We start from the raw sequence: 24,018 nt of genomic DNA, 5'->3' as shown, positions 1-24,018 counted from the left end.
TGGCAGCAGTGCAATGCCTAAAATCACACAGATACGGGTCAGGAGCATCAGTTAATGTTCACATCAACCATCAGAATAGGGAATAAATGTGATCTCAGTGATTGACCATGGCATGATTGTTGGTTCCAGACGGGCTGATTAGAGTTATTTCAGTAACTCCTGATCTCCTGGGATTTTCACATGCAGCAGTCTCTAGAGTTTACTCAATGGTGCCAAAAACAAAAAACATCCAGTGAGTGGCAGTTCTGGGGACAGAAACGCCTTGTTGATGAGAGAGGTCAACGGAGAATGGCCAGACTGGTTTGAGCAGACAGAAAGGCTACAGTAACTCAGATAACCACTCTGTACAATTGTAGTGAGCAGAATAGCATCTCAGAATGCACAACACGTCGAACTTCGAGGCGGATGGGCTACAACAGCAGAAGACCACGTCGGGTACTTTATTAGAACAATAGTGTTCATAGTATGTCTGGGAATGTACAGTATATCTTCTTAACACCTGCATGCTTAAATAATGTAATTTTTTAATGGCTGTAATTTCATTGTCAAATGCAGTACATACTCTAAAAGTACAAGAATTCGTATGCAGCTATGGTAAATTAATGTGGCGTGCTAAACGCTGGAAATGTCATGGACTGCCTGGTCAAAGGTGGGTGGGCCGTACCTTCCTGCAGCTATGAATAAAAGCCCTCACACCTTTCCTTAAGAAATCCAGGCACATTCATTAGGGAGCTCTCAGACAAACAGCCGCCACTCTCTCTGCTAAACGGCAGCTAATGTCGCAAGCTGAGGATTCCCTGAGCACTGTCAGTGGAACCAAAGGAGCGTCACCGGGCCAGCGTGTCCTTGTTATCTGCTCATCGTCTGGGTATCTTCAGCAGTGGCTGGGTAATACTCCCCTTTCCAAGTGCTGCCAAAGGCTGGGCAGATGAACAGGTGGAGATAGTGACCAAGAAGTGGCGCCACAGTTGCTTTTATCACCAGTCGTGCAGGCTCCAGCTCCTCTGACCCTACCGTCCTCATGCTGCATTTTTAATCAGCCAGGTCATCCAATCTAGAAGCAAGACCAGAGCTGTCAATCACACAGCCCTGCTGCTGCAGGTCTTCATGGTTTGAGGGTAAGCAAGTACCCCGCCTAGCTCTCTTCCGCCATATTTCTTATTATTCTACCATCTTCAGAGTGGCCTTTTACAAAGTAATTACAAAGCAAATGACAGCCTGATAACATTGGTGCCAATTGTGAAGGTATGTCACCTACTTTGTGTTGAATCAAAGGGATAGCTCATTGAAAAAGAAAAACAAATCTGTCATTTACTCACCTTCATGTTGTTTCAAACCCATATGGTATTCTTTCCTCCGTGGAACTCAAAAAAGGAAGAATAAAAGCCTCAGTCACCATTCGCTTGCAATGAAAGTAAATGGTGACTGAGGCTGTCAGTCTCTAATATTCTGCCAAACATCTCCTTGTGTCCCACAGAAGAAAGTCACACAACATGAGGGTGAGTAAATGACGACATACATTTAATTGTTGCTAAAATTCCCCTCTAAAAGAGGCGGTGAAGATTGGTTTTCTCCCCACATTCAAGATTCTTCCTGCATCACTTCCTCTCTGCACTCACAGTGAGGAACCAAAGGTGGCAAGTCGTAGGCGGCCTAGCACACTGAGGGCCGTGGGTCAATGGGCAAACATCCCACATGCATATGCACATACTGTCCTGCACCACTAAAGTCTCAGGTCCATGAAATTTGTGTACAGAGAAGCGTACAGAGCAAAGATCTTTAAATTATTTTAATTAGACATTAATGTTAATGCACTGAGAAAGCTCATTATGCCTTTTTTGGTTGGTCACATCCAAGCCGAGCCGTTGCCATGATCACTCACTCCTTGCTATTTCATCACTCTGACACATGCATGGCGATTAGAGTGACTTCCTGAGAATATTCTACCCGTTAGGCCTTGAGCAGTTGGGCTTCAGTAGCAGAAAGAAATGTGAAGCTTGGCCTGAAGGACCCAGACAGCTAATTACTCATTAATGTTTATGATTATCCAGCTAACGCAACAATGCTCACTTTTTCAAGATATATTAGATGTGTGGTCATACGTGAATTCTCTGCCCTCGAGTTGCGTTCTCTTGCCTTTCATATGTCAACCCAAAGTGCTCCCTTTCTCTGTGCACTTGTTATTAAATTACATGGGTTTAAAACCACACTAATTGGTTTAATCTGAATGCTGGGTTAATTTGGCGCTATGATGAGTTTCAGGGCAGGGATGTTCTATGGAGTGGCAAAGCCCTGATTCACAACACCACCGGAAACTGAAAACCACTTTACCAACTGCTATGTCAAATGGAAAAGTTGGGCTTATCTCCTGTGACCTTTTAAATAACGTAGTGAGAGGCAGGGTAGACAGGAGAGATTGAGAGATTACTGTTCATGTTTCTTGTGTTGTAGTGAGTCTTTTAATGTCTTTTAATGGTGGGTTCCAAGCAGCATGTTGCACCAATAATGTTAAAAACAAACTTCTCCAGTGAGGGAGACAGCAAATAATCAGCAGGTCATTCTATGTTGTACTAACCTTTTTATGAGCTGCATGCTCTATCTCTCACTCATTGTACACACACAAACACACACACACAAACTTACAGCCAACCAGGAGGTACTGATAGTACTGCACGAAGTCTGAGGCCAGCACCAAGGGGTGGTTGCTGCTGAAAGGTGGTTGTAGCTCATTCCACTGCGGTGTCCTACTCAAAACAAACACAGAAATCAATTTAGGAAGTGCATATCAAAGGGCCAGATGTATATAACAGTCTCCAGCTGAACTATAATGGACTCAACTCCCTGTAGCCTAGCGGACCTTCCATTTCACCAGTCTCATGTGGGTTGCACGAGCTATACTGCACGGTACATACAATCATGTAACATTTACAATTATATTAGAGAGCCATTCTAAGAGCAACCCCTGGGTCTTTCTGCCTGTATCCATTTTATAAAGTTGGTCACAAGTTTAACCGTGTTATGACTGAGCTCAGAGTCTGGGTCGGTAACAAGCTGTGACGTTAATCATTTGCTTGCCGTTGATGTGCCCTCATTAAGGCAGAGTATAAGCTGTTTTATGTAAATGCTGTGATAACAGTGGCTTGTGTCAGGTGTTTCTGTCTGACTGAAGGTCAAGTGTAAAAGCAGGTAAAGTGGGCGCGGTGGTGGCAGCCCCGGGGCAGGACCTGGCGAGATTCCAACAGGCTCTCGGACAGGTGTTCAGCTCCAGGGGTGTGTCGTCGCCGATCTTTTGAGCTGTGCTGATTGGCCGAGGCTCTAGCACATGTTCCACCAGGTTTCCGTAGCAACTCAGGATGTAGAGGGATTCAACGACGGCCTGGCGTGACTGATCTAACAGGGAAGAAAAGTCAAAAGCAAGTTAGTTTCTAACATGTTACGATCTCAGCATTACATTTTATCACAGTGATCTCTTTTTTGATTTGTGATAAGTGATTTTTGTGGATTAAAAAAATAAAAAAAATAAAAAAGTTTTATGAATGATAACTTAAAAAAAAAAAAAAAATGGGATTCTGGGGTGGTAATACAGAAGCAACCCAACTCAAGAATTCTATTTTATCTGTTTGTAACATTGGCGATTTTGGTTGGGAAGCTTATGTAATGGCATGTAATGTCATGTATGGCACCTAGAGCTAGAATATAATTATTAATGTTCACACAAAGAAAAACATAATATCATTAAGGTTACATTTATGTCTAAATAATTGTCCCATGTGTATAAGGTTGTAAGCCATGTAAGACCTTTCTCTCTCTTCATGTTGGGGTTGGTGATAAACCAGGAGCGAGAGGAGGCGAAAACTGCAGCTATGCAGAACTCTCCACCACTGGACTTACTGGGGGAGATCTGGGGAGGTGGCTTGGCTTTGCTACAAAAAAGAGAGACACAAATCAGAATAGAGGAAAAAATAAATAAATAAAAAAGTGTAGGGGGACAGAGAAGAAAGAAAGAAAACGGTTTGCTTTTTGGGAATATGATGCCTAGAGTAAAATAACGGAAGAAAATCAAAGCCATATCACTGACAAAGAGAGACACAGTTGGGATGTAAAGAATAAAGACAAAATCCCCTGTGCATGAATGATAACTGAAGCATTTCAGATGAAAATTGCATATTCACAAATAAAACACTGGGTTTATAAAAATAATCATAACACAATCAACATTCATACTTCATGCAAATTGACAAAAAAATAAAATAAAATATTCAACATGATTTTACATTTTTCCAATTTCCTCAGTTCAGTATTTTAATAAGTGTTATTTGAATACTGACTCTCAGTTCAAACACAGGCACAGTTCACATTTTTACAGTTTACATTACAACATTAATGTGGAAGTATATTATCTTGTTTAGTTCTGAATTAACATTTCAGATTGACCGTGGGTCAAGTTAGGGGAAAAGATAATGATAATATATAATAACTCATTTATTATAAATATTTTTTTCAGTTAAATCGCGATAAATCCCAGATTTTGAAATTGCAGAAATTTGGCACTATATATACTTCTCTTCCTGTCAAAATGTATTTATTTCCATCTTAGAAGAGAAAACAAAACAAAATGTAACAATATAATGCTTTATTCACATTTTCCAAACAAAGCCTTCCACAGTATTAAGATAGAAATGCACTAAAAAATAACACCAATTAAAGTAACATTGAACATTTCCCAAAGTCTAAGAGAGGTTGACTTATTGAAAGAACTAGTCTCCCCATATGTTCCATATTCATTGCAATTGGCATTAAATCTCTTAAACACAAATCCTCAATAATATGCCGATAGACTGTGGCTATCTGCTTTTCTACAGCAATCTTGAAGCCGAGTTCATGATTTGTGTCAGGGTGACAGCACCGCTTTGAACTCCAAATGAAGAGCGCTTGCAGACAAAAACGTCTCAGTCTGCATTTTGGTGATAGTTAAATAGCGTGTTACGATAGTGGCACTTATAGAATGTCTATGGGCCACCGTGTTATGCTATTTTATGCTAAGCTTGTAGGCTCTCCTTGGTAGAAGGGCTCTGGTGTGTGTGTGTGTGTGTTTTGTGAAGTGTGCGTCAGTGTAAAGACTCCAGGCAGACACAATACAAAGGTTTCGGCCTTCCAACAAACGTTTATGCTGGTTTATGTTGTATTAACGGTAAATGCATTAATTGTGATTAAGAAAAATGTACGCATTCAACTTTGTATTTTTATTAATAGCATGCGTTAAAGCGTTATTTCTGACAGCTCTAATATATATATATATCTTTTTAAACAACCTTTTTCCGGTATTGAAATTTGACTTGCATTCATTTTTGGCATTAAATGCTTATTGGGCAAAACTGTTATGTAAAATTATTATTTTTGTTTTTTTTACTAAAAGTTCATTTTTATAATGCAAATACAATTATACCAAAGTTATCAAAATCAGAAAAATTTGGCCTCACTGAATCTATATCTGATCTCGTTTTATATTTCTGTTCAGCAGGTATAATGCTGCTGTAAAAGCTAAACACATCCAGGAGTCTAGCTGGTGTAGATGACACATAATGGCAGTGATTTGCTTATAAATCTGCTTCAAATAGAAGCTCTTATGCTGCTTTGGAAGGCCTCACTCTAGTCTTCCCATTTATATATATATATATATACACAGTTGTGCTCAAAAGTTTGTATACCCTGGCAGAAATTGTGAAATTTTGGCATTGATTTTGAAAATATGACTGTTCTTTTAAGGATAGTGATCATATGAAGCCATTTATTATCACATAGATGGCTCCTTTTTAAATCATACTGATAACAGAAATCACCCAAATGGCCCTGATCAAAAGTTTACATACCCTTGAATGTTTGGCCTTGTTACAGACACACAAGGTGACACACACAGGTTAAAATGGCAATTAAAGGTTAATTTCCCACACCTGTGGCTTTTTAAATTGCAATTAGTGTCTGTGTATAAATAGTCAATGAGTTTGTTAGCTCTCACATGGATGCACTGAGCAGGCTAGACACTGAGCCATGGGGAGCAGAAAAGAACTGTCAAAAGACCTGCGTAACAAGGTAATGAAATTTATAAAGATGGAAAAGGATATAAAAAGATATCCAAAGCCTTGAAAATGCCAATCAGTACTGTTCAATCACTTATTAAGAAGTGGAAAATTCGGGGATCTCTTGATACCAAGCCAAGGTCATGTAGACCAAGAAAGATTTCAGCCAAGGGGGCAATACACAATATTAAGAACTAAGGGTATGCAGACTTTTGAATAGGGGTCATTTCATTTTTTGCTTTGTTGCCATGTTTTGTTTTATGATTGTGCCATTCTGTTATAACCAACAGTTGAATATGAATCCCATAAGAAATAAAAGAAATGTGTTTTGCCTGCTTACTCATGTTTTCTTTAAAAATGGTACATATATTACCAATTCTCCAAGGGTATGCAAACATACCCTTAGTTCTTAATACTGTGTATTGCCCCTTTTAGCATCAATGACAGTGTGCAGTCTTTTGTAATAGTTGTCTATGAGGCCCCAAATTCTTGCAGGTGGTATAGCTGCCCATTCATCTTGGCAAAATGCCTCCAGGTCATGCAAATTCTTTGGTCGTCTTGCATGAACCGCACGTTTGAGATCTCCCCATAGTGGCTCGATGATATTAAGGTCAGGAGACTGTGATGGCCACTCCAGAACCTTAACCTTTTTCTGCTGTCACCACTGGAGGGTCAACTTGGCCTTGTGCTTAGGGTCATTGTCGTGCTGGAAAGTCCAAGAGTGTCCCATGCGCAGCTTTCATGCAGAAGAATGCAAATTGTCTGCCAGTATTTTTTGATAACATGCTGCATTCATCTTGCCATCAATTTTCACAAGATTCCCAAACATCAGTGAGCCACCACCATGCTTCACAGTGGGGATGGTATTCTTTTCACTATAGGTCTTGTTGATTCCTCTCCAAACATAGCGCTTATGGTTGTGACATAAAGCTCTATTTTGGTCTCGTCACTCCAAAATACCGTATCCAGAAGCTGTGAGGCATGTCAAGGTGTTGTTGGGCATATTGTAACTGGGCTTTTTTGTGGCATTGGCACAGTAAATGCTTCTTTCTGGCAACTCGACCATGCAGCTCATTTTTGTTCAAGAATCGTCGTATTGTGCTCCTTGAAACAACCACACCATCTTTTTCCAGAGCAGCCTGTATTTCTCCTGAGGTAACCTGTGGGTTTTTCTTTGTATCCCGAATAATTCTTCTGGCAGTTGTGGCTGAAATCTTTCTTGGTCTACCTGACCTTGGCTTGGTATCAAGAGATCCCTGAATTTTCCACTTCTTAATAAGTGACTGAACAGTACTGACTAGCATTTTCCAGGCTTTGGATATCTTTTAATATCCTTTTCCATCTTTATAAATTTCATTACCTTGTTACGCAGGTCTTTTGACAGTTCTTTTCTGCTCCTCATGGCTCAGTATCTAGCCTGCTCAATGCATCCACGTGAGAGCCAACAAACTCATTGATTATTTATACACAGACACTAATTGCAATTTAAAAAGCCACAGGTGTGGGAAATTAACCTTTAATTGCCATTTAAACCTGTGTGTGTCACCTTGTGTGTCTGTAACAAGGCCAAACATTCAAGGGTACGTAAACTTTTGATCAGGGCCATTTGGGTGATTTCTGTTATGATATAAAAAGGAGCCAAACAACTATGTGATGATAAATGGCTTTATTTGATCACTATCCTTAAATAAAAGACTGTTTTTTTGCATGATCAGTCATATTTTCAAAATCAATGCCAAAATTTCACAATTTCTGCCAGGGTATGCAAACTTATATAAATATATATATATATATATATATATATATATATATATACACATACATACACACACACATATATATATACACACACACACCGATCAGCCACAACATTAAAACAACCTGCCTAATATTGGTTAGGTCCCCATCGTGCCACCAAAACAGCTCTGACCAGTCGAGGCATGGACTCCATAAGACCTCTGAAGGTGTCCTGTGGTATCTGGCACCAAGAGTTTAGCAGCAGATCCTTTAACCATTTCATGAGTAGGGTCTCCTGCAGTGCCCCTTGGAGTGAGTTATGTTTGCATGTGACACTGCACAGCCAGTAGAGGGGGGCAGAGTGTAGACGAGTATTTTTTATTTTTTTTTATTGTAATTTTTTATTTCTTGTCGTATAATATAGTAAACATGAGAACAAATGGGTTATGTCTGCTGTGCTTTATTTGTTTTATTTTGTTTTTATAGCTGTAAAAAAACAAATGAACAAATAATATCAGCAGTTCGGTTTGCCTATATGCACTGTTTGACTTCTCAGACATTGTGTGTGTGTGTGTGTGTGACAAGTGCTAATGTAAATAGACTTGGCTGCGTGCTTCAGATAATCACACTCGAACAGCATGTTTCCACTGTGAGTATACAAGTTTTAAACTGTGGTCGTGGTGCTTTTGTGATAGTTTGGCTGTCTGTTTCAGAAAACAAATGTATTATATGCCTGAAAAGACTGTTTGAGTCGCTGTTTGTGTGAATGAAAACCGTATCTGCACCTAATAATAAGCAGACGTGGCTGCGTGCATGAAAAGATTGCATTTAGATATGATGGCTGTGCATATACAAACTGTGAACTGTCATCGTGGTACTTTGGTGACAATTAGGCTGTTTGTTATATAAAATAAACATATTAAGAAAATTCTCTTTGAGTAGCTGTTTTTTTTTAATGAATTACATCCACTACTAATGTAAACAAATGGCAGCACGCATCGAAGGAAGATCGCGTTTGATGTATTGACTGCGTATAAGAGCTATAAACTTTTTATCGTGGTACTTTGGTGACGTGTTGGATGTATGTATATAAAATAAAATTATTCTGTGGTTTAAAACACTGTATGAATAAAATGTTTGAATAGATATAAATTACAGACACTTGACAGGCGTAGCTTATGTTGGCACGAAAGCCGACATAATTTGAATCTGGCAGCTTGTAATGTAACTGGATGTTGCAGAAATACATATGTGTGACGCTACTCTGCGGGGCCCAGTTATTAACCATCACATATGTGTGCCGATACGTATGAAAGGGTTAAGTCCTGTAAATTGCATGAGGGGGACCTACACAATATTAGCCAGGTGGTTTTAATGTTGTGGTTGAACTGCCTAATATCATGTAGGTCCCCCTCGTGCCGCCAAAAAAGCTCTGACCCATCAAGGCATGGACTCCACAAGATCTCAGAATAGCATTCTGAGATTTTATTCTTCTCACCACAATTGTACAGAGCAGTTATCGGAGTAGTTCGAACCAGTCTGGCCATTCTCTATTGACCACTCTCATCAACAAGGCATTTCCGTCTGCAGAACTGCACCTCACTGGATGTGTTTTGTTTTTGGCACCATTCTGAGTAAATTCTAGAGACTGTTGTGTGTGAAAATCCTAGGTGATCAGCAGTTACAGAAATACTCAAACCAGTCCGCCTTGCACCAATAATCATCCATGCGATTATCTAATCAGCCAATCATGTGGCAGCAGTGCATAAAATCAAGCATATACGGGTCAGAAGCTTCAGTTAATATTCATATCATCCATCAGAATGGGGAAAAAATGTGATCTCAGTGATTTGGAGTGTGGCATGATTGTCGGTGTCAGATGGGCTGGTTTGAGTATTTATATAACTGATGATCTCCTAGGATTTTCACACGCAACAGTCTCTAGAATTTACTTCGAATGGTGCCAAAAAAAAAATTATCCAGTGTGTGGCAGTTTTGTGGACGGAAATGCCTTGTTGATGAGAGAGGTCAACAGAGAATGGCCAGACTGGTCTGTGTGCGCGTGCGTGCGTGTAAAAAAATAAATAAAAAATAGGGGCAATTGAACTATTCTTTCCTGCAGTGGTATTTTGAAGAAGCCATTGAGAGAAAACAGTTGTGTGCCATGATAAGGGCTCACATATAGAATTCATCCTAGAACAGTAGCCGTGTGGTATCATTGTCCGACTCCTGCATTAAACCGCACTGTAAAACATACCCTCTATATCTCAAATGTATAAGAGACCCCCAAAACACTGAATACTAGCCGTTTCACACAAAACCAGATTCCAGATACTATCAGCCATGCACACACACAAATATGCACAAATGGATGTGATTTGGAACCAGCTAACTAAAAATACTTATTGTGCATTAAAAGAGCAGAAAACTCTGAAAGAAACCTGGCAATTGTAATTAAATTGTTTTAGAGCGTGAAGTCTGGACTGGGAGTTAATGTGGATGGATTGTCCAGCGTTTGAACCGGGACTCTCCAGCCTTGCATTACACTAATAAGTGTTGAGTAACCTGTTGCTGAGCTGCACTCTCACTCTGTCACTTCCTTTAAAACTGTCATCAAGTCGTAAATTACTCTCAGGACATGTAGTGATGTTGACATCTTTGTTTGGCCAACACCAGTCGAGGGTTGTTGGTTGGATAGGACTAAAAACTAAAAAATATAAAAGTAAAGAAAAGCTGGGAGAGATATCGGCATGTGTTTATTGGTGTTGGATGGAGGCTGCACTGAATAACTAAATATCTGCAGTGCAGTGTGCACTGTTGTTAGGGCGATACGAGCGGATTGTCAAGATATTGCCTTGGCCGGAGTAGCTATGGGTATCACTGTCTGTCAGTGCTGAAAAGGGGATACAGTGCTAAAGAAACACGCAAAGCCGCCACAGGATGTGAAGAGTCAAGTACAGTGAAGTGCACATTTTCCTCTTTCTCCCTCCAGATTCCTAAGCGGGCCTGTTATAATGAGGAAAAAGGACAGCAGACAGTTTTGAAGTCAGATAGCTTCACATACCCCCCTCTTTTAGAAAAGTTTCTTCCTTTGCCCTGACCATCAATGACCGTAGTCACTGACCGAAAAAACTGTGAAGAGTGTAGCTCATAGAAGCCTTTAAATCCTTCCTGCCAACCACAGAGTTCAAGGCAACAGGGGAAATGAATGAGCTTTGCAGGTTACCAGGCACGGAGGCAGATGAAGTGTTAGAGGTACGGGATTGAGCACCAATCAATCAAATGTGACAAAAACAAAACATATTGCGGCATTAAAATTAATTTGTAAAGTTAAATACAATTAACACAAGTATTGCTATTCAACCAAAATGCAAAACTCTGTTTTATAACTTGTTTTATTTGTAAGGATGTCCTTATAGACCCTTCGTAAAGCTAGACTGCAAGGGTTTTCATGTAATGATAAAGATATGCTATTTCCTCATTCACTTTTACTGACTTCTACTTCCATGGCTCTACGATGACGCAAAGCAGGAAGTTCAGCGCTTGTTGTGCAAAGCACTGAATTCCAACGAAGTTGAATGAAAACCAAGCGAGTTAAACATTGCAATACTTCACTGTTTTGAATCGCAATAAACTAAACATCACATTGTATTGCAACCCAAATACCAATATAATATCAAATCACAAGGTCCCTCCTGATTCCTGTCCCTATAAAGAGCTAGTGTTTTGTTGGATGGTGTTTGAAATGGCTGACACTCTCTCTTGATGGAAAAACTTAAAGGATGGGTGCACAGCTGTTTTTAATAGTAAAAGAAAAACGACTTCAATGTGACTTAAACATTTATTTCTCTAAATTCACAGGGTGACAGTGTCCGCAACAGAGTTGAGAGGAAGTGAGACGAAACCGTATCCTTTTCTAAATGTCTTTCTGTTTAAGTACTAAGTGCTTTGCATAATAAATCTGGAAATAAGATTATTCTTAAAGACACGTTTCAAGGTATATAATGTCATGCCAGTAATGATGATGAGACCAAAAACACTGCAAAGAGCCAGTCTCAGCTAAAAGCTGGGCATGGCTTCAGCCTCTTAGCCCAGTAAGCTGAGCGTGCCGCTCTTCTGCCAGTGTCATTCTGAAGCTCGCCAAGTATAATAAGAGTTCTGTGAAGAGGCTTTGGTCAACAGATGACTTGGTCAACGTGTTCTTATTTGAGTGCACTGTGTGGATGGTTGGTGATACTTTTTAAGCACTTTACACTTGTGTTGCATTTGAATTTACTTTAGACCAACCGCTCGAGATGTTCTGTCTGTATTGTAAATCACTCTTTTCCTTTTGGTATCACTTAAAGTGGCTAGAGAGTAGACTCAAGTTGCAGTGATTCAGCAGATCATTTGAGTGAAAAGATTATTCTAAATAAATACTGGCATAGGGAGCAGCTTACAAAAAACACCCATCCTAAAATCAATAAATTATGAAACAAACAAATTTAGCGAGATGGAGAGACGGAAGACGGACGTTGCTAAACAAAAGCCAAATTTATCTTATAATTTCTCTTTTTTCCCCCAAATGGCATTTTCCCTGCTGCTTCTTAAGACTTTAGAATTTTTTCTCTCTTTCTCTCTCTCTAATTCACTGAAAAGACTCCTTGCATGTCATTTCCGCTTTTAATTTAACATATGAGGACTCTTGACTTGAGCTAATAGCTTTTCCTCAAGGGCATAATTCAGTCTGTGATGTCCACCATCAAAGCCGCTCCGTGGTACAGTTCAAGGTACAGACGAGGCGCCATCGGTGGGAGGCAGCCTCCATTTGCAGCAAACAAATACTGTACAACAGAGCTCTGTCTCTTATTTTGGTCGTTTATAGGAATGAATATCTCATTCCAAATTATTGGGGAACAACTAACCATAAAACGTATGCTACATTTTATTGACAACTGTGATGTTTTCACAAAGTAGGTAAAACTTTGTATCTACACACTTGCTGTGACAAGCTGACCATATGGCTGGTGTACATCAGGCAATGGGGCCTGTGTTACAGCACAGGGTTTTGCAAAATGCAGACATATTTCTCAACAACTTTTTCTTGACATAGCTAAGGCACTCAGCCACGATGCACACAGCCATTTCGGAGGCCGGCATCAAAAACTGAGAGGAACCAAAACTTTTCCCCTCCATTTCCAGTGTTCCACCTCATTGGAATATCTTTAAAGAGAGTACCTTCTTCGCCATGACTTTCCTTTTCCTTAGAAAAATGCCGGCAAATATGTGTTCCCCAGGTGTCACTACAGCTGTCTTTGATATATATATATATATATATATATATATATATATATATATATATATACACACACATACACACATTCATTAGTGCTGTCAGTCAGTTAAAATTTTAATTGCGATTAATCACATAATTTTTTGTAGTTAATCACGATTAATCACAGATTTTCAAAGTACTGAAATTTGACTCTAAATATACTTCTTTTCCTGTCAAAATACATTTATTTCCTTCTTTGGAAGAAGAACAAAAGAAAATGTAACAACATTTTCCAAACAAAGCCTTCCACAGTATAAAGATAGAAATGCACTAAAACAGCACCAATTCAAGTAACACTGAACGTTTCAATGAAAGTGGGAGTTTGACCAATTGAAAGAACTAGTCCCAACATAGCTTTCATATTCATTGTAATGGGTGTGAAATCTCTTGAACTCTCATCATCCACAATATTAATCAGCCGGCAGACTGAAGCTATCTGCTTCATCATTCGTAAAGCCACGTTTATGATTCACATCAGTGCCAGCATGAAGCGCCACTTTGAACTTCACATGAAAAGCGCTTGCAGACAAAAATGTCTCATCACAGTGTTTATGCTAGTTTATGCTGTAAAACTTAAATGCATTAATCGCGATTAAGAAAAAATAAACATGTTCAACTTTTTTAATTTAACGCATGCGTTAACGTGAAAATTTTGACAGCTCTCATATATACTGTATATATACATATTCACAAGTCTCCAAGTTTTAAGTGTTGTGCATCTTTATTCTGTTCACTTCACAAATGTCATATACTGTAGCTTTAAACTTCACTTCTAAATTGCATTGGTCCAGATTACTGATATTCTGACAAGAGCTATGTTATACTATATTTTTAAATACTTTTTTTTTTTTTAAGTTAATGCATACACCAGCATCAAAAAACTTTGACTTGAAAAATTGTGACATCTATTTATTCCATATACATAGCTTAAAACCTTTTTCTAAAGTATGTGTGATTTCTCTGCTATTCTCACAACACCTTTTTCGCAGCCCCAAATTCATTTATCTACAGTATGTCCTTGTGTATCCTTATGTTTTAGCATTTGTGTTAAGCTGAAATTTGCCTCTTTTTTTTTTCTTTTGCAAGTCTTCTGTTTTGGATTTTGTTCTACATTTATCCATACCTCTCTGACTGGATGCTGATCACTTTGCTCCCTTTCATTTGTCTGCATTTATATTGATGTTAAGCTTACTTTTTATATCACTTACACTACCGTTCAAAAGTTTGGGGTCACTTGCCTGAAATGTTTCTCATGATCTTAAGAAATCTTTTGATCTGAAGGCGTGTGCTTAAATGTTTGAAATTAGTTTTGTAGACAAAAATATAATTGTGCCACCATATTAATTTATTTAATTATAAAACTAAAATGCTATAAAAAAATAAATAAAAAAAAAGTTTTTGAAATGGATGACTTGGACCGAATAATTAAGAAAAGCAGCCACTAAGTGCCCAGCACATAGATGGAAACTCCTTCAATACTGTTTAAAAAGCATCCCAGGGTGATACCTCAAGAAGTTGGTTGAGGAAATGCCAATAGTACATTTCTGCAAAATCTAGGCAAAGTGTGGCCACTTTGAAGATGCTAAAATATAACATAGTTTTGATTTATTTTGAATTTCTTTAGTCACAACATAATTCCCATAGCTCCATTTCTATTATTCCATAGTTGTGATGACTTTACTATTATTCTAAAATGTGAAAAAATAAAACAAAGAATGAGTAAGTGACCCTAAACTTTTGAATGGTAGTGTATGTAAATAAAAGAAAGAAATAAACTAATAAAAATTAAATCTAAATCTAGATCAATGATAAATCTCAGATTAAATGTACAGTGCAATTTGCTCAGTCAAGAGGAAGGCACAATTCTCATGTTAATAATGAGGCTTTGAAAAACACGATTCCTATGTGATCACAAAAGAACAGGGCAGGGAAAAAGATCTAATTTAAAAGTATGCAAGGACGCCACAACAAAATTTAAAACCCAAGCCAGAGGAACTCTGGTACTGTACTGTGTAAGGACAGCAGCACATGTGATTCATTTTTTGGGGTGAGAGAAGCAGGGAATTAAAGAGGATAAAATTCCTGTCTTTGAGGCTATACCTAACAGAATCTTTCATAATGCTACCAAGACTCTTGTTTCAAAAGAATGCAGACACAGAAATTGTAATAAATTTAAGGACTCTATATCCACAGCCCAATTGAGAGTTCTATGTTAAAGCTGCTTTTTTTTAGCTAAACACACGACTAAAAAAAATAAAAGATAGCTAGTTTGGATACTTATCTTCAAAGAAGGGCTGTGAATTATACAAGAACATCAGCTTAAATCAACTAGTGCAAATACAAAAAATGGTATTCAGTTATTAAAAAAAAGTTATAAACTTCTCAACTTTATGATATTATAAAATTTTCTGCCTTTATCTTTCCATTCTTTTGAAAAATATGCATTACTTCAAAAATAATCTGCCTTTCAATCATAAAGTAACTTCTTAAACTTGGCATCTAATAAAACTGAAGAGACTCTCCGTGTTTTCTCCATATACACTCAAGCCAATGATTATACCATTATCCAATTACTTTATAAAATTGTCACAACAAATTAAAGGGCAAAGCGGATGAATGACTACGACCGCATCGCACATATCTGACGAGCAGTCTGCGACAGTTGTGCACAGTATACTGATCATTTTTTCACCCTTATTCCAAAAGTCACAAGCCAATAAAATCATAATGACAGCAACTTGAATGTGAACACAAAGGCATTTTTTAAATAAACAATCTGTCTTCTTTGTTTGGGAAAAATGAAGCAGGAAAAGAGGAAATCACTTTGAAGAGAAGGTTAGTTTAAACCGCAGAATGAACTGGCAAACAGAGCACTGATGTTGTCTAACATGCCAAAGCACCATATATTGTGATGAACTCTAGTCCAAAAACTATTTTCTCTCTCCCATGAATTTGGTGACACCAAAGCAGAATATTCTAACTTAAATGAAAGGCTGATGTCTTAGAGCTTTACTTACAACAAACAAAAACAATTTTTTCTTCTAATTTCTACTACTCTTAACTTTCTTCTCCATTGTCATGTGATGTAATCTTTTTAAATTACCTGCATTTGCAAATTGCATAATGGCTTTTTATGTAACTTACATTGCAGTATTACTTAACAATCTTTTCTGGCCATAGGAAATGTGGCAGTACAGTCAAACCGCAAAATCCACATACAGAAACAGAACAAAAAAGGAACAATAAAAAGCACATCTCTTGGTTCTTCCCCCAGCGTGCTAGAATAAACAAAACAAAAATGAAAACATTCTTGTAAATGAATGAAAGATTAAATAAATGCAGTTGTTTGCTGAAACGTCGACAAAAGCATGCTGGGAGTGAATTGGAAAAACTCACCATGGAGTTTTAATGGAAAAACATCCTGCCCCAAAGAGGTAGGGTCTTCATGATGGGACAGATACACAGAGATAGATGGAAAAGGTATTATTATTGATTTGATTGGGCAAACAGTTTGCATAGATATTTTTAATAACACAACTTTAAAGCCAAAACATTTTATGTTTTACTATGTCTATATTTCCAGACCAGATCTAAATTTTATATATATATATATATATATATATATATATATATATATATATATATATATATACACACACACACACACACACACACACACACACACACAGTACAACAGGGCTAAAACCACACCTTAAAGTACATTTTATAAACATAAAATGTATCAAGATTGAAAAAACGAATGTCTTTTTATTGAATATTGTTAGAGCAACATAATTTGTGTTAAAGGAAATAATAGCGGAAGGTTGCTTATTTTTTTTTAAAGGTGGTGAGGGAGCCTTTTACTCCACACTTGGGGTAAAAGTTCCACACACTCAGGGTAGAAGGCCCACAGGAGGATTAATGTAATATCGTGTAAATATTACAATAGTTAAATTTTTTTAACTTTTGAGATAGCAAGATTTTGAGTCACAAATTAAGATAATACTTATTCAAAATTCCACTTCAGGAAAGGGTTAAGTATTGTTAATTTCAGTCACATTCAGCATTTCATAACATCTCAAGTATTCTATAAACAAATGAATCTTCATTGTGATTGGATCCGTCAATGTGAGCCCACTTTGAACATTTTTCATAACAAATCTATTTGTCCCACTTAAGAAAAACAATGAGTTTTATGGGGGCCTTTAGCCCCTTCAATAGGTGGGCTTTTTACCTGAAATACTATCTTTTTACTTACTGGATAGTTTTAAAAAAAACTTTTGATTTAGTCACCTTGAACAAAACTGAAAATGACAAATAAGTATTATGTCTTAAAATATGTGATAATTTCAGGAATTCTTATTAGGTACATACATTTGCAACATTTAAAAAAAAAAAAATTAAATATTAGATCAAATTACCTCGTAATCAAACTTCATGGATCAGGAATATTTTGCAGCGCATAATGACAAACAGGTGTTAAGGAAAGTACTGTGGTAGTTTTGTTGCTGTTAAGTGTTTTGGGAGAAATTAAATCAAAAGTGCCTTTTTCTCTGCAGGGCCTTTATCCCCATTGTGCCCTAAAATTATTAGCAACTTATTAGCAACATAGGCTGTCTCTCGTTTGGAAGGATGCGTCCTCCAGAAGTCGCATTTGTCGGCCGCAGACGTCATCGAGGCTGTCTCGTTTCAGAAAAGCAAGTAGGACACTTCGAATGCAGCCTTCGAATGCGACCTTCTTTCATGGGAATTCGGAGGATGCATGAGGTGTATCCTTCGTGGGCACTCACAACCCACAATTCTTTGCTTCAATGGAAATGTCTAATAAAATGACGCCAATTTCCCCGTAAATAAGATGTTCAAACGCAAGAAATGTTAATTCCCAAGTTGAAGTACCTCAGTAGATGGGTGCAGAGTATATAATATGTATAATTATATTAATATATAATTAAAATAAAGTATTAGACTAAAAGTACACCTGTAAAATCTATTTTCTTTTCTCTTTACATCATTAGAACTCTCCTAAAATTTACCTCATACATTCCCTTCCAGAGGGACTTTGTTCCCTTCTCACTCAAAGTGCTCGCACTTGTTAAAGAGTGGCGTGCTGTCATAGTAACCATGTTACATTCCGTTTCCATTTGTCCTACGAAGGCCGTCTCATTTAAACGAGATTTGTTTAAAGGAGGACGCTCGATATACTGCAGCCTTCAAAGGACGCGTCCTACTTAGCATGCAGCCTTCCAAATGAGACACAGCCATACACTCAGTGAGCACTTTATTAGGAACACCTGTTCACCTACTTATTCATGCAATTATCTAATCATCCAATCGTGTGGCAGCAGTGCAATGCATAAAATCATGCATTCAGTTAATTTTCACATCAACATCATTCAGAATGGGGAAATAATGTGATCTCAGTGATTTCGACATTGGCATGATTGTTGGTGCCAATGTCACTGGTTTGAATATTTCTGCTACTGCTAATGTCCTGAGACTTACACGCACAACTGTCTCTAGAGTTTACTCGGAATGGTGCAAAAAACAAAAAACATCCAGTGAGCGGCAGCTCTGCAGACGGAAACGCCTTGTTGATGAGAGAGGTCAACGGAGAATGGCCAGACTGGTTCGAGCTGACAGAAAGGCTACGGTAACTCAGATAACCACTCTGTACAATTGTAGAGAGCAGAATAGCATCTCAGAATGCACAACACATCGAAACGTAAGGCAGATGGGCTACAACAGCAGAAGACCACGTTCTGCACTTTATTAGGACCATTGTGTTCCTAATAAAGTGCTCAGTGAGTGCAAATAGTTAGCTCAATTTTCATCAAATGTCTGAGGATAAACTCAAACACTGGTGGCATTTAGGAGTGAAAGAGCATGAGGGTCAATCTATTCTGACATTTCAATAGAATTTAAACAAACAGTGAGGTTTAAGTGTTCGTCTTTAAAATGAGATGTGAGTGTCTTTGTTGAAGAGTTAGTAGAAAGGAGAGGGGGAGTGGATCCCTGATCTACATCCAAAGCAATGGATTACTGTAAACATTTACAGCCAATAATGCTTTCCCAATAGCAATAATGGAGATAAAATCCAAATTTGTAACCCTCTAGCACAAGAAGTCATACAAATGACAGTCCACTGAATTATTTTTCTATTCAATAGAGCTGAATTGCAGTCTGTGAAACAAAACCTTTTAGTTTTACACAGATCCTGAATCTTTCCTGTTTTATTCTGGCAAATATAGATTAATTATCGTGAAAGAGAGATCTGCACAACATGATGAACAATAGTCAGGGTAAGTTTAGTGTATAATTGCAATTGTGTTTGACATTTTGTAAAATTAATTAATTGTATTGCACACAGGGCTTTAGATACTCAAACATCACAGCCAACATACACAATCAAACCGGCAGGTTGCCTGGTTGTGTCTCAAGTGGCACAGTACTGTTCTCTCATTGAGTGAGACACTCCAGCTGAATGGATTCAGTAAATATCCAGCTGTGAAAATGGACGGATGCAAGTGTTAAATAAATGTGTTTCCATGGAGATGGAAACCCATTAAAGCCCAGGTTTGTTTAGCAGCATTGATGATTATTTTGGTGTTTCTGTGATTCTGAGATAAGTTAGTGTGGTTGTAAGATCTAAAATATCTAAAAGATAATAATAAAAAACATTGAATTGCACAACCTCTGTACTGAAAAAGTAGGACAACATCATATTATACATCACATGACACACTCATGCACTTTTAATAAGATCAGACCTGAATCCAAACCATAACAATAACATAAAAGCAAGTCAAAAAGCAGATTGCATCCAAATCCGTAAAGTGCTACGAGGGTCTTTATTACTGAGAAATGTTTACAGGGAAACAATGATCACACAGGATGCCTTTTAACAGGAAGCAAAGAGTCACATGATGACAGCCAGTGGTCATCGAGGGCAACAACCCCACTTCAACAGAATAATCTTTCACACGTTTATCTCTCTGCTCATGAGCCTAATGCTGCATTTCCAAAGCCATTAAAATAAGGTGATTTGCGCAAATGCTTTACGGCATGATATTTCACATGGCTTGGTAGCACCCATGCCCTCTAAGCTATTCCTACCGTCATTACTGCACTATGAGACAATGGCCCAAAAGCAGCTCAATTCATGTATTACACTAAGCCTACCATATCTGTGAGGTCAGAGAAGCCCCCCTTGTGCCGATCTGATCCAACCATCCACCACCCCACACATGCTCTTCTGTATTAGGCAAGAGCACTATCAGAGGGATTCACGTCATTTTAGCACCATCACTACAGTCTTATTGTACTAAATATGTCAGTAAGCAAATGGGACTGGGCTGGCTGATGAAGTGACTCTGATGGAGGAATTAAAGGTGGAAAAGAATTTAGCAGACACTCAGGACTGACATTAATGACCAAGAGCTCATTGTACTGGATGATCTAACAGCTGAAATCAAGAGAATAGTTGAGATGGTTCATAGAAAAGAAAGGTCACATAATTTTTTAAACTTTGCTGGATATATGCAGCTTTAAAAAGAAATTATCCAGTTGGAAATTTTGAAAAAAGCGCACAGACACATGCACAAGTTCACGACACTTTTTCAGTGTGCCTGATATCAACATAAAGTGACACAGATGAGAAGAATACGCATGTAAATCTTGATACAGCTATTCCACTTAAATAATGGAGAATTCTGTTCTAGACGTCATGTTTGCACTTCGATTAAATGCAAACTATAATTGGCAGAAACAATACACCACTTTCTTTTTGTTCTTATACTTTTCTCCACTTTATTACTTTATTATCATGCAGTAACACACTGATGTAATGATTGATGTATGCAGTCATGAAATCAGAGACCCTTCACTTGAAATCTCAACACAAGTTATTAAAAGATGCATATTACTAGGTGTAAATTGCTATGTCCCTATACACTTGTCATCGGATAGCCAGAAACACGTCTTAATACCAGGCAATAAACAGGTCACACACACAGAGCTGAAGAGTGAGAGTGAGGGAGAGTGGTCAAAACTGATGTGCCAGGTTATAATGGTTTTCTTGTTTCTTTTTTGTCTGTCAAAATGACAGACAGCATTTGGAATTATCCGTCAACGTTTGAAAAAAATAATCTGTAAATGACAGAGAATGTTCGGTTAACACAACCCCTAACTAAGACTGACAGTGTGAGTCACTTCAGTCAGAGGCTGCCAGTCCAAAACATCTCCTTTTTGTGTTCCACAGCAGAACGTAAGCCAAGGTTTGAAACAACATGAGTAAGTAAAAATGAATTTTTAATTTTGGGTGAACTAATTCTTTAACTGAGAGGTCTATCTCCTTTTCAGGCTTAAAAACAAGTGTCTGTAGCTCCTATTTAAGTATTAGGGTGGCTACACACTAGAGCTGACCCTAAGGTTCAAGAATACTGCAAATTAATTTATTTCAAATAGGGTGGTGTGTCGCAAGGCAGCTCTCAAATACAATGATAAATGGAGTAAAGTTTAACTTTGCAGCAAAACACTCTGACGAAAGCATCCATTGACCAATGAGGATTTCAGAGAAGTGGGTTGAGCTTTCAGAAATCAAATTTGCTGTATTCCCACTTTGTATCAAACTAAACAGGCTTTTTTAAGCATTCCTATAGGTCAAACACTCCGTCACAGATTTCTCTAGTGTGTAAGCGCCCTTACCTTAGCATTAATATTGCACTATCCTTGAATTATAGATCTAAAAAAGTCAGTATCAAAACACACACTGGTTGTAGCTGTGGCCTAGCGGTTAACACACATGCTTTCTGTTGTGCTATGATGCTCATGTGGGAAAATCTGGCCTGCATTGTGTCCCACTTACCTTTAGCCCCATTACATATCTCTCTCTTCTAATGGCCTGAGAGATACTCTACCCAATTATGTGAACTCAAGCACTTCTAGCTACACAAGCTTGATTTTGTCGCAAGGGTGCTATAGCAGAGATTGGTGTAAACTTTCATCTTCTACTGTCAGTTTTCTCTTTCAGGTCAGCTACTGTCATGGTGAAACAACAGTTTGAAAAGAATCTTGCAGGGCAAGACATTTGACGGTAACTCTATTGCCCTCTTGAGTAGTGACTGCCACAGTAACGGAAGAACACAGTATAAGTATGCACAACATGACTGCATGCATGCAATGCTTTGGCCATGCATTTGCATCTTCATTTGCGTACTTGCATAGAGCATGTTTCTGGCCTAACACGAGAAGTGACAAAAAGTAACAAATGACAAATAAAAGCATCTCCTTTAGGAAAGGCTTAAAGGGAGTTTCCAAAACCGTTCCACCAAAAGGTGATCAAATCAAGACTAATAGTGTGCTCCATAGCCATGATTGCCAACAAAGATCTGTTCATACAGGTATAAATAAATCTGTACAGTGTGTAAAAACACACGCACAAAAACAATCACCTCAACAGCCCACACAGGGGTACAGATGGTGCTCGACTCCCGTACAGCCAATTTGAGTGTGCCCAGTATCAGTTCCATGGAGGTAAAAAATCTCAGGAGGGGTTCTGCTTTTCCAAAACGTCCAGTTGCATTAATACCGAGACTCTGTCTGTAAGGCGGATGTCCCTCCGTTGTGGTGACCAGGTCCTCTACTCTCAGATGTGCAGCACTCAGAGCAGTGGCTGGGGAATGGCAGAGTTTTTTGGGCATGTTGATGGGCAAGGAGGATATGAGCTAAGACAGGAGGGTGCAGGGAAACAGCTGACTGACTGACATACACAACATGCACAACATGGGCCATCTCTTGTCAGCCACCACATATGCTAGCCTCAGCTAAAAAGAGAGAGACAGATTGAGAGAGAAATAGTAAATGTATTGGGACTGCAACTTGAGGACAGGGCACCATTATGACTTCTGCTCTGTCAGTGCAATAGCACAATGTGTAGTCTTAGACTAGGCATGTCTGTAGAAACAAGTCATGTAAATGGTGAGTGAGAGCATACACGGTCTGCACGCCCAAAGAGCAAACTAAACACAACACTGAATTATTCAAACTTCAAACTGATGCTTCTGATGAACCGATGATACTTAAAAATCGCACTGGCCCAAAACTAGATGAGCAAGGGCACTTAAAACAACCTTAGTGCAAAGTGTTCTGCATGACAATGAGCTGCAGGGCCTTGTATAAATCTACCACATCTGCCTACTCATTGACCCGGTGTGCCACAGTTTCGTTAGCGAATTTCCAATTCAAACTTTCCATTTAAATAAAAATAAACAATTGGAATAAGTCATAATTATGTTGAGTCAGTATGTAAATGTGTTCTGCAGTCATCGATATGGCAACCAGTCTTTGCCGCTGTGTTCATATTACATGGAGAGCGACCGCATGCTATGTCCAGTAAATTTAATACATCTGGTTTGGGGATAACGACTGCATACAGCAAAGATCCATATGCGGGAGAAAGCAGGTTTGCATGTTTGTGTGCATTTAAGCAATCATTTGGCAAATGACGGTTTGATGACACTTAAGTATGTCCTGTACAAGTCAAGAGTTCATGCAAAATCATGGTGCGTTTCACATTTCTGACACAATCTCTGACACGGTTCTTGCAAATGAGAAATGGGTGAATGCTTTTGCCCGCAAGGCTTGAAAGATTAATAGTCTTGGACCCACTTGTCTTTAACTACTAGGCTATGTCCTTAGTATTACAATAAGTACATTGCATCAAATGTGTACATTTTGTAATGTAAGTAGTTAAAACACAGAATATAAAGTAGGATCAACACTATCTATTAAGATATAACTAGCATAAAAAGGTGGTAAAAGTGGGCAAGTAATTTATATTGAGGACTCTTCTTTGTTTTTTAGTGCCAACATACCAAATGGCACAGATACTGT

At 38.3% G+C, this 24,018-nt stretch overlaps 1 protein-coding gene across 5 annotated transcripts in view; it reads right to left on the bottom strand.

The window, feature by feature from the left end:
- Nucleotides 1–24,018, bottom strand: part of bcas3 (BCAS3 microtubule associated cell migration factor) — a 329,405-nt gene that overhangs the window by 203,898 nt on the left and 101,489 nt on the right. For 3 of the 5 annotated variants that reach the window (XM_051666123.1, XM_051666124.1, XM_051666127.1), the window contains exons 17-20: nt 16,525–16,569; nt 3,799–3,923; nt 3,225–3,390; nt 2,644–2,744 (exon numbers count right to left, since the gene is read on the bottom strand). In XM_051666123.1, the coding sequence (XP_051522083.1) occupies nt 2,644–2,744; nt 3,225–3,390; nt 3,799–3,923; nt 16,525–16,569 (437 nt within the window). The remainder of the gene's footprint in view (nt 1–2,643; nt 2,745–3,224; nt 3,391–3,798; nt 3,924–16,524; nt 16,570–24,018) is intronic. The other 2 variants (XM_051666125.1, XM_051666126.1) reach the window with 1 other exon arrangement.

Source organism: Myxocyprinus asiaticus, chromosome 31, assembly GCF_019703515.2.
Source record: "Myxocyprinus asiaticus isolate MX2 ecotype Aquarium Trade chromosome 31, UBuf_Myxa_2, whole genome shotgun sequence".
In the NCBI taxonomy this organism is placed as follows: domain Eukaryota; kingdom Metazoa; phylum Chordata; class Actinopteri; order Cypriniformes; family Catostomidae; genus Myxocyprinus; species Myxocyprinus asiaticus.
The sequence above is the reverse complement of the archived record's forward strand: the minus strand, read 5'-3'. Positions and strand labels throughout refer to the sequence as shown.